Here is a 13,857-nt window from a genome sequence, read left to right as displayed (position 1 = left end):
TGTCAACAAATACTTTCAACTTTGTAATTTGTTTGAATAACGAGGTGTCACATACAGATTTGAATGTCACTGTAACTCACAATTAGAGGTGCACAAACTGTTTTAAAACCTAAAACCGGTTTGGGTTGAAAACGGTTCGGTTTGGTCAACAAAAGTCAAAACCTGTTTATGATCGGTTCAGGTTGAAACTGGTTTCTTGACCAGTTACAATCGGTTTAGGTTAGGGTTTTGGTAGGTTTCGGTTCGGTTAACCGGTTTGGAACCGGTTTCAGTAGAGAAAATTACAAACCGATTCTGAACCCACAGTTTCAATCACTTCAAAGCCGGTTTCTACTTAATCAGTTTCAAACTGGTTCGGTTTTGGTACAATTTTTGGGTCGGTTTGCTTAACCGTTCTTTTACCCACCTCTACTCACAATCTTTCTGAACAGTAATTCAATATAAATATAAATAGCTTTTTGTTTTTTGTTGTTTTTTTAGATTCAATTTCACCCATATACTATAAATTAAAAAATGTTTTTAATTGATTTTTTAATATTTTCATTTTCTCAAATAACTTGCATTTGTTAACCTTTATAAAAAAGCTAATATGCAGTTGTGATTATTATTTTTCTCTCAACTTTCAGATATAAATTTTATTAAAAAAAAAAGAAGTATTCAAAACGAAGCATTTTTTTAGTTTCGTAAACTTGTTACGAGTGTCTTTACCATAACTATACCGTGAAGACCTGAACCGATACCAACCGAACAACGTAGGTACCATTTCGGTATTATCAAGACAAGTATTGTATTCGTTTCTGTACCTCAAATGTTGCAGGCTGCTTTTGTACACAGATTAATGTCTAATTGTTACAATACCATTCGCTGCAACGCGTGGGGACGTTCGCTAGTTAATCATAATCATAACTGTCAACAAATAACTTCAAGTTTGTAATCAAATATATATCAGCATCCTCCACATATCCAGACCATGTCATCTCACCTACTAACTCATCCAACATGTCATAAATCTCATTGCATCTAGGATGAGCTTTATCACCAATCACAAACATATGCACCTCAGACTGCACCTCAATCCAACTACAACCTGGTTCTTTCTTCAACCCAACATGTCTCATTGTCTTCCTAATCTTTGACATGTTTTCCCACATGCCAGCATCAGCATAAATATTTGCCAAAAGCACATACGCGCTCGAATCTTGCGGGTCCCACTGAATAAGCCGACTCGCAGCAGTCTCAGCCGCCTCAACATTCTTTTGCAACTTGCATATACCAAGTAATGTTCTCCATATAACATCATCCGGCTCGATCGGCATGTCATTAATAAACTTTAACGCCTTGTTAACTTGACCCGACCGGCCTAATATATCCACCATGCATGAGTAATGTTCTAATTGCGGGCTTAGCTTATAATCACTAGACATTGAGTTAAAGTATTGTAACCCTAATTCCACTTGTCCCATATGCGCACACGCTCTTAAAACCGACACGAAAGTCGCATGGTTCGGTTTCACATTGTGTAATTTCATGGACTCGAATATACTCACAGCCTCGTTTCCGAGCCCGTGGTTCGCATATCCACAAATCATCGCGTTCCATGTGACGAAATCTTTATTATTCGACTTATCAAACATTAACCTTGAATCTTGCATGTTGCCACATTTTGAATACATGTCAACTAAAGTGCTGCAGATGAACACATCAGTTTGCATTTCTTGTTTAATAATTTGACCATGTATTTGTCTTCCTAAACTTACGGTTGCAAGATTCGCACACGTGTCGAGAACCGTTGCAAATGTGAAGTTGTCGGGTTTAGTCCCGGAGGTTAACATATTATGAAAGAATTTTTGAGCTTCTTCACTTTGTTCTTGATCTGAAAACCCCGAAATGATTGCGTTCCATGACACCATTGTTTGATCATCCAATCTTTCATGAAGCTTTTTCGCATCTTCAATATTCAAACACTTGCAATACATATCTACAAGCGCGCTTCCAACAAAAGATTCAAAACCCGACCCTGATTTTATGATTCTACCATGAATCTCCATCCCATAGTTTAAAGATTTCAGAACCGCACACGCTTTTAACACGCTACCAAAAGTGAATTCATCGGGTTCTAGACCCGAACTTAGCATTAAAACTAGAAGTTCTAGTGTTTCATCTACATTACCGTTTTGTTCATACGCAGCAATAAACGCATTCCAAGAAACCGCGTCTCGCATCGGCATTTCCTCAAAAACACGACGCGCGTCAGCCAAAGCTCCACATTTTCCATACATATCAAGTATCGCGTTTCCAACGCACACATTTGACTGCAATATACTCTTGATCGTCAACCCGTGTAAACCCACTCCAAAGGTGTATGATTTAACCACCGCACACGCACTAAACGCACCCGATAAACTAATGTCATCAAAACCAAGATCGGTGGTCATTAGGTTACGAAGCAGCTGCAAAGCTTCAAACCCTTGACCGACACGCGCGCAGCCTATAATAATCGCGTTGTACGACTGCAGATTACGAACTGGTAACGTGCAAAACAGCTTCTTGGCTTCATTTAACCGGTCGCATTTCGCATACATATCCAAAGTTGCGGTTCCTACAATTAAATCAGAGCCAAAATTCATCTTTAGCGAATGACCGTGTAACTGAGAACCAAAGTTTAACGCATTCAAGCCTGCACATGACCGAAAAAGACTCGCATACGTTGATTGGCTAACTCCTAACCCTTGTTTTTGCATATTCTTGAATAGTTTTAAACCGGATAAAAACTCGTAATTTTGTACACAACCGGCTATCAGTGCGCTCCACGACACCCAGTTTTTGGCAGGCATTTCATTGAAAAAGTTTACGGATTCTTTAAATTTCTTGCATTTTGCATACATGTCTACGGTCGCACTACCCGCCACCACATCATAAACCAATCCAGTTCTAACAAGAAGCCCATGAACCTGAACCCCTAACCCATAATCCTCTATCCCCAAACATGCCTTCAAAACGACAGCAAAAGTCGTCGCGTCCAACCCGACACCCGCCCTTCTGATCCGCATAAAAACCTCAACCGACCTCCCATAACTCCCATTCTGTAAGTACCCTGAAATCAATGAGTTCCAAGAAACTACATCTCTCTCAGGCATTGAATCAAACACTTTCTGGGCAATGCCCATGTGCCCAACCACAGCGTACCCGAAAACCATGGCGTTATACGACACGGTGTCTCGTTGAGGCATTTTGTCGAACGCCTGGTGTGCGTACTGCATTTGGGAACATTTGATGTACATTTGGATCAAACAATTTGTAACAAAGGTTGTCGGTTCGAACCCGGATACAATCATGTGAGCATGAGCTTGTTTTCCAGGGTTCAGGGTTTTGTGATGTGAGCATTTTTGGTATATGTGGGAGAATGTTGTTTTGGCGGCCAACATTTGAATTCATAATAATAACCAAACAATCAATTAAATAAGCATTGAGACGGTTAGTAGTAGACGTGAATCGGTGAATTTGGTCAGTTTCTATCATGTGCGCATTATTGCCCTGGAACTAAAACAAAAAAATAAAATAAAAATTGAGATAGACCAATGGGTAAAACTCGAGCCTAGGTAAAACCGACGGTTGTCGATCCTAGTTGTTGAGGCGGTGAGTCTACGCAAATTTGGTCAGTTTTTCAGTCACGTTTGTTACCGTACTGGAACTAAAAAAATAAAAACAAAAAAAAAAGGTAAATCGGCATTCGATCGTTTTTTGTTACGCTCGTTATGGTACTGGAAGTCTGGAACTAGAACAAAACACAGTGAGTGTGAGTCTACGCGAATTCGGTCGGTTTCCGTCACATTTGTTACAATACCCAAACTAAAAAACAAAACAAAAACAAAACTGCGTAGGCTCAATTCATATAAAAAGATAAAAATGCATTTTTCAGTTTTCGTTACGTGTGTTACGGACCAGAACAAAAAAATGATTTGTTTAATCGGTTCGGGTTAAGCATGCTTGGTTTAATCGGTTCGGGTTTCAGGGTAGGGCACATATTTTGAACAAAATAAAAAAATAGCATTTTAAACATAATCGTAGTCATAATCATTACAACGAATAATATTTTCGGGGTGTTACAACTATCAGTTTTCTTTCCACCAGCCTGTTCAGTGCCAGTACTCTCGACGCCACCACCAGACCTTCAATCACTCGATTACTGGTTTACAAAATAACTTGTGCGCACTTTTAACGTTTAACAAAATTGACCCATACCCGGGTCAAATTTTTTTCTTTCATAAGTTAACAAGTTTTACGATAGCTACTCATTTTGACCCACCCAAGCCCGTTAAATAATTTAAGATAATCCAATTTGACCCGTTAAATAATTTAAGATGATCCGATTTGGCACATTGACTAAATTAAGATGATCCATATGAACCCGTATACAAGCTTTATCATGACTGCCGCATATAATAAGAAGTATGAAATCTTCATGCAACAAGTTAACCCTAAACGTTAAACCATAAACCCTTAACAAGCAGTTCAATATTTTGGTTGTGGCCATGTACGACGGGCCCAAGGCGAAGTCTCAGAACATATATCAAGATGTTATATTATACGGGCAGTCCGTTGGTAATGGGCCCACTCTAGATTTGGCATCGCGTTGAGCTGCTGTTCTTCATGTATCCTGTGAAATGAACATACTGGTTTGACCATCTGCACTTAGTATCCCAAACGATCATTCAACGACGTCCGGCCATCACCCGATTGACCTGAGTCAACAGAAATCACAAAAACAAATAAAGCCACACAGCATATAACCGTACTTCAATATGATCAGTTTCAATATTTACCTTTCGGAGGCACCCAAGCCTCGTAGTCAGTTTCACTTTCCAGAAACGAAGGCCTCTCCGGTCCCAAAACCTTCTTCGCCTTTTTCGCCTTTTTCTCTCCGTTATTACCCCTTTCAGCCTCGCCACCATCCATATCTTCATCATTGATTGCTTGAACTCCTCTCGTATGCTTCAACAATAATGCTACAGCATCTTCTACTCCAACTGACGACTCAACCGGCTCCGAAATGACCGGTTTACCCTTATCCTTTTCCTCAACCTGTTTTCTCTTCCTAATAATCAGACCCGGTGCTGCATTTTCAAGATCATCTTTATTCACCAAAACCTCCTTTCGGTCCTTATAATCTACAAACCCATCTGATTCCGGTTCCAGTTCCGGTTCTGCTAATGGTGTCTCGTGGTCCTTTTTTGTTTCTTTGGTTTCAACTGCCCCGAGCCATTGTGGCTTTGTAACAGTATACACAACAGCTTTCGGTTCGGTTGCAGCTGCAGTTGTTGAAACAACCTCAACCGACTCCTCTTTCATGTTTGCTTTTGTGGTAATAGTGGCATCTTCAGTTGCTTGTTTTTGGACATTTTTACCCTTCTCTACTGTTGCCTTCTTCACAACTGGCGTTTTAGGAATATCCGGTTTAACAGATTCTATTTTTGTAGAAGCTTCTCCGGTAGTAACAGATTCTCTTTTTGCAGAAGCTTCTCCGGTAGTAACAGATTCTCTTTTCCTAGAAGCTTCTCCGGTAGGATCAGCTATTTTCAGCAAATATACAACTCGTTCCCGTTCTGAATGCAGCTCGTCTAATTCCTTCTGGATTGACTTTGTTTTATCTTGCACTGCAATAGAAAAAAATTACTTATATACCCCCAACGAATACATGACAATATGATATATAAGAGAAGAATACAAACCTAGTTGAGAAGAGAGTCCAGACATGAACGCATCAAGTTCGTCTCCAGTTTCTGCCACGTCATCGTTGGTGGGGACCACTTTGTTCTGCTCCTCAACAAGCAGTTTCTGCTTTTCTTCAATTTGTTTATTGATCGCGTCTTTCTTTTCGATAAGAGAATCAGCTGTTTCAACCGACTTTCCATCTGTACCCTTCTGTTTAGAAGGTTTCTTCTTTGTTCGGTCATAAAAGTCATCTTCATCACTGGAAAAATAGTTTTGATTTAATCAACTGATTTGAGTAAGAAACTACATATTTAGTTATTGTCAACAAAATACCTCATATACTCATCTTCATCATCTGCAGCGGCACCCTTTTTCTTACCATGCACCCTACCACCACGTGCACCTAAACTTTCACGAATACTGTCATTTAAAGTTTCTTCCAAGTTTTCAAGCTCTTCTGCAACCTAATAATCAAATTCATTAAACATCAAGTAACAAAATTGTAAATTTGGTTAAAAAAATGTACCTGAGCCATTCTCTGTTCGTTACGCGCAATCTGAGATGTTGTCCTTGTGTTAAACCACCTTGCGCGATGTCCTTTGCACGAATAGCATCTATCTCTTTCTTCATATTAGCAATCTGTAAAAGAATATAAATTTCTTTATTGAAAATGACTGAAATAAAGTAATAAACCTATAAAAGTGGGCTTGCCTTTTCAAGCCTCTTTAAAACTTTTTCACGGGTTTTTTCTTGCTTTTCTGTAAGCTGTCCTTTGAATGTTTGCCAAGTTATTTCATCAAGATCATCCTAGAAATAAGATAAATACAGTTAAGATTCCAAAATACAAAACAGAAATTACATAATCTTATAACTCAGAAACAACTTAAACCTCGTTTTCTTCAACAGCATCTTCATCCATTCCCCATGAGATACCATCTGCAAGTGCTGCTTCTTTTTTTGCCCTTAGAAGTGAAGCTTCCATGTCACGTCTTTCGTCTCCTATCTTCATATTCCTACACTCTTTAAGTCTTTTTCCTTGCCAAAGTAAATATAATATCAAAATTTCAATTTTACAAAGAAATCAATTGCACTCAATATACTTAAATGAACAATTATGATTAACTGCGGTTAATGCTTTTAATTACACTTACCGGAGGCATCAAGTCAGACGGTCCTTGAAATATGTATAGCCGAGTTGAACTGTACCCAAGAAAAGCAAAAGAAAGAATTTTTATCAGAAAGAATTTTAAATATGATGAAATGACAAGGCTAACACACAGTGGCACAATGTAACTAATATTAAGTTAACACACAAGGGTAAAAGCTTACTGGCCAAATCGAAGGACATCGCCAACATGCAGCTCTACATACACCTTCTTCTTCACCTGAATATTGGAAAAAGGGCTATTAAAGAGATCATATTTCACATTAAATTGTGAAGTTAAATAAACATACCTGGTTTTTGTTTAAGAATGTACCATGCGTGCTACTCAGATCATATATAAAAGCACCACCAGATTTGTTGAACTGGAGAACTAGCATAGAGATAAAATGTGATCTTAGTTAAAATCCCAATGTGAAAGTAAAATTTCTCGATATAGATCAAAAGGCACAAAAGTATAATAACAACAATTGCAGGACTAATAAGTTTGGAACAAAAAGTATACTACTCTCTACTCTGAACAATTTCATGTCATTATAAAGCAAAACAACTTCCTACATGATGCTTTTACATGTCATACGAAACATTATGCAAAAAAAATAAGCAGCCTGAATGAACACCGAAGCTTACCAGCATGAAACCGAGAAATAGTTGGATGCTCAAGGATAAAATCACAAAGATCCACTCTCCCAAACATGTAAGCCCCCTTCTCATGCCTGAATGATCACGAACATACGCAATTGAACAATTTCATTACCACAACAAAACACAGAGCAAGCATTATGTATCCTATGCTGCATAAATTAAACTATTAACCCCAAATTGTAGGGGTGTGCAAAGTCGGTTCAGTAATAGAAACTAAACCACAACCGTAACCAAAAGGTCGCTTATGGGTCGATTTCTAGTTGAAATCGGTTCGGTTATGGTGCTCCAAGCTCAATTATGAAGTGTTGAACCTAAAATATCCCAATTTCCAAGCTTGGTCATGGTGTTCCGAGCTATGTTACAGATAGTCGTAGGCTCGTAGCATGCATTTAAACATTCGAAGTTGAAAATAGATATATAAAAGCCAAAAATAGAGACACAAAACTTGAAAAAACATAAACAAACAAGATTCAGTTCGGTTTCAGTCAAAGTCAATTATCGAAGACACATTAACCATAACCATAATCATAACCTTCGGTTTCGTTCAGTTACGGTTAATTTCAGCTAATATTTTCTCGGTCAACGGTTCAGTTATGGTGTTCCAAGCTAAATATGAAGTTTTGAACCTAAAATATCCCAATTTCCAAGTTTGGTCAGGGTGCTCCGAGCTATTTTACCGATAGTTGTAGCATACTTTAAAATGCTCAAAGTTAAAAATAGATATATAAAAGACGAAAATAGAGATACAAAGTTTGAAAAAACATAAACAAACAAGGTTCATTTCGGTTTCATGTTAAACAGTTAACTAACAAAGACACATTAACCGGAACCATAACCAAACGATCAGTTAATCACTTAATCATATTTCATTTAACCATAACCTTCGGTTTTGTTAACATTGCTACTAAATTACAGTTTCTCAACCTAATTAGCATGGCAGCTACTATAATTAGGGCAACAATTAGCTAATTCAAAACACTGTATAACAAATTAAACACCAAATTAACTAATTAATAAAACTTACACGTCTAATTGATCGATAATAGATCCATCTTTAAGCACTTCGAGAAAATAACCGTGACACGGAGGTTCACTCCACGTCGGAATCGTGTACGGCACCGCCAGTCGACTACCGGCAATGTTCTTCTTACTCTCCGGCTCAATAATGTCTTCATTTGGCGTCGAATTATCGGTGGAACCATCGGTAGGTAGCTGTGGTTGTGTGTTTTGAGGAATTGGAGGTGGAGGTGGAGGTGGAGGTGGCATAAGCTTAGCTTCTGCCGGTGAAGATTGATCGGAAGTGGTGGTGGAGGAGGCATGTCCGTCGTCATATTTGGGGATTCAGGCAGGCAACTAGAGACGCTGGCGGTGGTTAAATATTATGTTTAGCCTTAGTTAACTAAACAGGTGTCCGGGCGATGCGGGATGTACGGGTAACTTGAAATTCAACAAGTGTTCGGTGTGGTATATGCGTCACAGGTGGGCGTGCGCACTTGACATTTAAGTTATTTAACACACATGGTATATGTTTGGCAAAACTAGCCGGTAGCTGGATGCCGGTGAAACAATAATATTAAATATACTTATTTTGGAGGTTATTTAAGTAATTAAAATACTAAAAGCTTGTAGCTCTTTCTAAACGCCAGTAGTTGGAGTTTTAAGCTTTAAGTTTTTTCTCATGACCTAAAAGCTTCAAGCTCCTTTAACCAGACAAGTCTTTTAATTGAGTATGAGCTTTTTCTTAAAAGCTTGAAGCCCTAAAAGCTCCTTGCGAAACATACCCATAATCAGTGTCGGATATTCGGAAATTTTGTATAGTTTGTTTTGTCATTCATGCAAAATTTCTAATGTTGAAACTTGAAACGTTCGTTATTATAACCGTTTGTGATGATGATATAGGATCAAATCAGTCCTATCAAGTAAGTATGATCATGATTCGTGAAAACGATAAGAATGATTTAAGGGTAACGAGAGTAACAAGTTGGAACAAAGATACATATAGTTAAAGGCTTTGATACGTAGATAATTGTATATTTATATTACATCATATCGCATCTACACTTGTACTATTATGACAATCTTATGGGCCCATTCGATCGCGGTCATTATGCTAATGATCACTCTTGTTTTCTTCTGAGTATACGCTCTTTATTCATTTATCCAGTTGTTATTCGGAGGGTTATCGCCATACATTGTTAAATAATAAAAAATTGCCACAAGGGAAGTATGCAATCGAGTCACAAGGGTGGCACGTGTTCAATAAGTAAACGAACCATAAGATTAGTATGTGATCAAGTAAAGTAAATGGTCACAATAATATTACGTGATCAGACTACAATGGTAGCATGTGATCAACTAAATAAACAAACACAATTATGATCCAGTAAAGTAAATGCCTACATCTACGTTAATCGATCGCATCATATACACCAGACATCAGTAATTTCAAACCCAATCATCCGTTCATTATCATTCAAACACGATTAACAATCGAATTTCCGTCTCGCTTTTAATCATTTACATTAACGAACGTTAAGTTTTTCCGTTAAACCATCCCGAATATTATATACTTCTTAATGATATGAAACACCATTTGTCAAAGAGCGTGAGCCAAGAACCAGCACCTAATTAGGGTTTCGACTTGACACCTTCAATCAACAATCAATGGCGGACATCACAAAACATCCTAAATCCGATGAAGACGAAGACGACGTTGTCAACATCGACAACACAGACGTTCCGTACATCTTCAACTTGGACCCATATTCACCCCTCAATTCATCCTTCTTCGTCCCATCTTCATCATCTTCATATAACACTAATATTAATCAGGTAAACTCGAATTCATGCTCTTGTTGCTCATCTGAACCAGACCCAGATGCCGATTCAGCCGATTCAACCGTTTACCCTGATTGCTTGTACGCCCACGATGACGAAATTGAATTCGATCAGATGGATTTCATCACAGATTTGTTCGGTTCGAGTAATATCGAAAACCCGAGTTTAGAATCAGGCTTAAGAGTTGCCGGGATTGATTCCGAATCCGATACTGAAGAATTAGCTCAATTTACTCAACAAATTAATGACAGTGATAATCGGGTTAGTGATAGTGATAATAATCGGGTTGATGATGATGATGAATATGAACGAGACGGGTTGAGCTCGGTGATTGATCGGATCGAGGAGTTATCGGTTTCGTCGGACGGTGAACCGAGTGTCGGTGTGTTGGAATGGGAGATTCTGTTGGCGGTTAATAATCTGGAACGGGATCTTGAAGCTGTGACCGATGGGGCGGACGGGTTTGTGTACACGCCCGAGTTCGATACGTTGATTGGGCAGTTCGTGGAGACGGTTAGAGCGTTGCGAGGGAGTCCTCCGGCTGCTAAGTCGGTTATTGATAATCTGAAGACGTGTGATGCGTCATATGCTGATGACGAAGATGAAGTGTGTGCAGTTTGTAAAGACGGGATTTTGGTTGGGGAGAAGGTGACGGAGCTGCCGTGTAAGCATTGTTATCACGGTGAGTGTATCGTGCCGTGGTTGGGTATTCGGAACACGTGCCCGGTTTGTCGGTTTGAGTTGCCAACGGATGATGTTGAGTATGAGAGGAGCAAGAACCGGGTGGTGTATGATGATGACGAGTTGCGAGTCGGGTATGGTTTTGAATCTTGATTTTTTACTTTAATGTCATAATGTTGTTATATGTTAATGTTAATATACCTGTAAATAGTTTGATGTTAGTTCTGTTGTGAAATGTTAAATTTGAACTCATGTTAAAGTGTTAATGATGAATAAATGGAACTTCATTTGGAGATAAATATGTGCAGTTAATATTAATATTTTGGTGATTTGGATCTGGTAGAACGAGTTTCAGTTTAACGTAGGACGTTTTTGGTTCGATCATCGGGTTGGGAGATTTGGGAGTCGGGATTCTGTTTAAACTTTCAACTGAAGTTACTAGTAATAGCCGATTAACCAACCGTACGGCATCCTGCAATCTTTTTAAGTGTTTCTAGGGGTGCAAACGAGCCGAGCCGAGCCCGAGCTCGGCTCGTTTAACTTACACAGAGCTCGGCTCGTTTCGATCTCTAGTTTCAAAGCTCGAGCTCGGCTCGTGAGTAGATTTTCAAGCTCGGGCTCGACTCGTTTACTATTTTATCAATTATTTTTTTTGTATAAATTATAATAATTTTTATATATTTTTTTTTCTATTATAAATGTATGTATAAAATAATATATATTATTTAGTTATTTTTATTTATATTTTATAGCATTATATATATTAATTAATAATTATTAAATATATATTTTAAAAATTATATAAATGACATGCTCGTTTAGGCTCGCGAGCCGGCTCGAACTCATTAATTGAAGCTCGGGCTCGGGCTCGTTTATTAAACGTGCTTACTTTTAGGCTCGAGCTCGGGATCGGGCTCGATTAAGCTCGGGTCGATCGAGATTTTTAACGAGTCGATCTCGAGTAGCTCGACTCGTTTGCACCCCTAGGTAGAACGGGTTTCAGTTTAACGTAGGACGTTTTGGGTTCGATAATCGGCTTGGGAAATTTGGGAGTTGGGATCCTGCTTAAACTTTCTCCTAAAGTTACTAGTAATAGCTGATTAACCAACTGATATGACATCCTGCAATCTTTTTAGGTGTTTCTTATACCTATAACTTTAATCAATTCAAAAAATCGCATACCCTATATGCTTGTATAAAGTGCACATCCGAACACCCAACGATATATAAACTACAGCCCAAAACCCGACTTGGTAGTATCTGAATCGAACAAGTTTCAAATGTTATTCGAATCGGTTTTTGTATAAACTTACACACTTATAAAAACTGATTGGCTCGAATTGATCTAGTCGAAACCACCTATAGGTAGCTTGAGAGGTTCTTACTAGTTCTTTGTTTGTTTGGGCACGAGTGGTTGGTTTAGGGGTGTAAAAGAACCAAGCTTGAGGTTGACTTGTTTTGACTTACAAGGACTCGAGCTCGAGTTTGGCTCGTTTCAAGCTCTTTTTCTAAAGCTCAAGCTCAGCTCGTGAGTTGTTTTGCAAGCTTGGGCTCGGCTTGTTTGTTATTTATTAATTAATTTATATACATTTTTTACTCATTTTATATATTTTGAGAAAAAACGTTAAACAAACTTAAGCTCAGCTCGAGATCATTTAGTACCTAAAACAACCCAAAGCTCGCCTCGAGCTCGACTATGAAGTGTAATGTAAACTTAATACATAGAAGTCCAAAATAGGTAACATTTAATAATACATATGACTCGACGAGCCTAAACAAGCTTCCCATATAAGGTTCGAGCATAGGCTCGATAACTAAACGAGCTATATTTGAGGGCTCTGCTCGAAAGAGTGCCACTCGTTTCAAGCTTTTTATTGATCCAAGCTCGAGTAGCTCGGCTTGTTTGCACCCTTGGTTGGATTGGAGTTGCTCATTGTAGTTATGGGCCATGATATATGCTAATGGGCCTGTTTCACTTATTCCAAGCCCATTGGGTCCCCAACATGAATATCTTGTCTGCATACCAAAGCAGAGGTACAACGCCACTTTATTGTTTAGGATTAACAAATTGTTGTCAATTTAGTACTTCATAGTTAACATAAATAAATTCTTATAAAACTATATAATCTTGGTTTAAATCCGCCTGTCTTGAGCACACAATGTGAGATGCGCATGATACAGTGCTGAGACCGCATCTTTGTAGTTGATGCAATTCCATGATGTGCATGTGAGACGACTGATGCGGCACCTTATGCAGTTGACCAGCATTTAAACAAATCAGACCTTCGCTTAATATGAGTATGAGATTCATCGATTAAACAAAGTAGAATGATTGAGCAATAGTTTGAACATACCTGACCAAGTGATGTCCTTATATAGGTGTTGAATCAAGACAAAGATGGGTAAAACGATACAATGTTCAAATGCAACTATGACAGTTAAGCAGTTATCTTCAACATCAGATAGTAGTGAATGAAGCAACTTTTTCATTACCGAATTTTAACTTCACCACCGACCTTATGTTTACTACAAAATGATAGTACCTTTCAAAGTTCATTTTCAATCTACCTTTTGCCATCCATGCTGATAGATGCGTTTCGGATGAAGCAACTTTTTTGCTATCATTGTTAAGCAACTCTTTTGTTTTCCATTCATGCTGGCTTGGCAACGTGGCCCTTGCCAGGGGCGTTGCCCTTAACCCAACCCGCCCAAGACAAAATTGTTTCAAGCACAACCTTGCCAGGGGCGTTGCCCTTACATACTTGTCCAAGACAAAATTGTTTCAAGCACCGACAGAACCGGAAGCGCCCCTTCTTTCA

The 13,857-nt window shown here is 38.6% G+C and overlaps 1 protein-coding gene and 2 pseudogenes across 2 annotated transcripts; 1 reads left to right on the top strand and 2 right to left on the bottom strand.

The window, feature by feature from the left end:
- Window positions 1-890: 890 nt before the first annotated feature.
- Window positions 891-3,425, bottom strand: LOC143609765 (pentatricopeptide repeat-containing protein At3g02330, mitochondrial pseudogene; annotated as a pseudogene).
- Window positions 3,426-4,572: 1,147 nt separating this feature from the next.
- LOC143609764 (uncharacterized) lies at window positions 4,573-8,785 on the bottom strand (annotated as a pseudogene). The gene is made up of 12 exons (XR_013149475.1): window positions 8,544-8,785; window positions 7,505-7,590; window positions 7,168-7,247; window positions 7,042-7,097; window positions 6,848-6,912; window positions 6,602-6,732; window positions 6,424-6,519; window positions 6,239-6,351; window positions 6,046-6,176; window positions 5,730-5,971; window positions 4,824-5,654; window positions 4,573-4,742 (listed from the first exon to the last, which is right to left on the bottom strand). The product of XR_013149475.1 is annotated as an uncharacterized LOC143609764 (transcript).
- A 1,398-nt stretch (window positions 8,786-10,183) lies between these two features.
- LOC143609763 (uncharacterized) lies at window positions 10,184-11,210 on the top strand. Its single transcript, XM_077084428.1, has one exon. The coding sequence runs from the start codon at window positions 10,184-10,186 to the stop codon at window positions 11,189-11,191; it is 1,008 nt and encodes a 335-aa protein (XP_076940543.1). The 3' UTR covers window positions 11,192-11,210.
- The last annotated feature ends 2,647 nt before the right edge of the window (window positions 11,211-13,857 follow it).

This window comes from Bidens hawaiensis, unplaced genomic scaffold, assembly GCF_021521415.1.
Source record: "Bidens hawaiensis isolate Kalapana, Puna unplaced genomic scaffold, B.hawaiensis_p1.1 tig00013580_1, whole genome shotgun sequence".
NCBI classification, from domain to species: Eukaryota; Viridiplantae; Streptophyta; class Magnoliopsida; order Asterales; family Asteraceae; genus Bidens; species Bidens hawaiensis.
Note: the sequence above shows the minus strand (reverse complement) of the source record. Positions and strands in the feature narration are given on the sequence as shown.

Coding starts and splice junctions, on each gene's coding strand:
- LOC143609763 (XM_077084428.1), top strand. CDS start 10,184: ATGGCGGACATCACAAAACATCCTAAATCCGATGAAGACGAAGACGAC.